The 1691-nt window shown below is 36.2% G+C and overlaps 1 protein-coding gene across 1 annotated transcript; it reads left to right on the top strand.

The window, feature by feature from the left end:
• Positions 1-17: 17 nt before the first annotated feature.
• On the top strand, positions 18-1133 carry LOC100641955 (neurotrypsin-like; the record flags this gene model as incomplete). Its single annotated transcript, XM_003391832.3, has 4 exons — positions 18-66; positions 113-271; positions 456-620; positions 956-1133. Coding segments are annotated over exons 1-4 (551 nt in total), but the record flags the coding sequence as incomplete, so codon positions are not given.
• Positions 1134-1691: the final 558 nt, after the last annotated feature.

Raw genomic sequence — 1691 nt, 5'->3', positions numbered from 1 at the left:
GATTAAAATTCACGAGTATGACTGGACTAGCAATAGCAGTTTTAATTGGCCTTCCTTTAGTCCACTGTAAGTAAGATAGACTAGCTGAAGTCCTCATGTTATTTCTTAATAGGTTGCACGAGTGGTGAGCTACAGCTTGTAAATGGAGACACCCCAGAGGTAGGTCGTGTTGAAATATGCATTAATGGTACATGGGGGACTGTCTGTGATGATCATTGGAATCATTCTAACGCTCAAGTTGTATGCAGACAGTTGGGATATCTCAATGCAGGTACTAAACTAGTTCACACAGCAACATAAACAATTGTAGGTTTGATAAACTAAGCCAACTCCAATAGATTTATTCATTTTCATTAGATTTATTTAATATCACCTGCATAAATTGTGCGTATACACATATATGTGTGTGGATTGAATTGGAGTGACGTAATTTATATTTTCATACCTCTATGTAGTACCTGAATTTTACAGTAGCGCATATTTTGGAGCTGGTACAGGTCAAATATTTCTAGATGATGTTCACTGTGCTGGAAATGAGAGCTCCCTATTAGAATGCATGCATAGGCCGATTGGAAGCCACAACTGTGACCACTCTGATGATGTTGGAGTATCTTGCATAAGTGAGATTTACATCATAATCCTGACATCCTGTATAGTTGCTTCAGTTTCAATTATATTGCAAGTAGATGCATGTTTACATATCTAGTATTATTAAATCATTTTAAATTTCATCAAATTGTATATGCATATCAAAATTGGTCAAATGCTAAAGAATTGCTTATATTGATGTACATGCATTGAAGTCATTCATATAATGTTCCCTTACATCCTTGTTTACTATAACTTGGAATTAATATTGGGTGTAATTGTAACGCAAAAACAAAGTTTAGAGAAGCTTTTAATTGTAGGAATTAGAAAAAAACAAACAAAAATAACACTTTATATTTTCCCACAGATTGTACTCATGGTGAGCTGCGACTAGTAAATGGAAGGACACCTGTTGAGGGTCGTGTTGAAATATGCATTAACTATATGTGGGGGACAGTCTGTGATGATCTCTGGACTAATGCTAATGCTGAAGTAGTATGTAGACAATTGGGATATCCTACAACAGGTATGCACACTAATATCAGGTCTCCCATATTAAAAAAAGGTTGCAGCATTGTTGTGGCAACCTTGTAACAAGGCTCTTGTTACTAGGTGGACTACCTGGCCACAAGGCCCATCACCTTGTAAAAACCCTAGGATTGACACGTTTTCCACCTTGTGACAACCATGGTCATAATATGCAATAAATTTAATAGAATTACTATAATCTGAATGACTATCAACTAATAATTAACATTATGATAATGTTATATGCAGCTAATGTTTAAAGATGTGGATGTGCATTAATGTTATCTTTCCTGACTTGTACAAGAGCTGGTCAATGGTCCCCTTATATATGGTAGCAATAGCTTCATATCATCGTGGGGCGCACTTAATGAAACCTCAGTTTCCTGTCAACCTTTGGACAACCTTGTCACAAGGTTGTTATGTTTGTAACACGTTAGTCACAACTTTATGACTTTTATACAAGGTTGTCACTAGGTTGCTCACAACTTGATCACTTTTATACAAGGTTGTTACTAGGTTGCTACAACCTTGTGAGGTTGTGAACTGGTTGTAACAAGCTTGCAACAAGCTTGAAA

The sequence above is a fragment of the Amphimedon queenslandica genome, unplaced genomic scaffold, assembly GCF_000090795.2.
Source record: "Amphimedon queenslandica unplaced genomic scaffold, v1.1 AMPQUscaffold_5519_Cont22513, whole genome shotgun sequence".
Taxonomy (NCBI): Eukaryota; Metazoa; Porifera; class Demospongiae; order Haplosclerida; family Niphatidae; genus Amphimedon; species Amphimedon queenslandica.
This window is presented reverse-complemented; position numbering and strand designations above follow the sequence as displayed.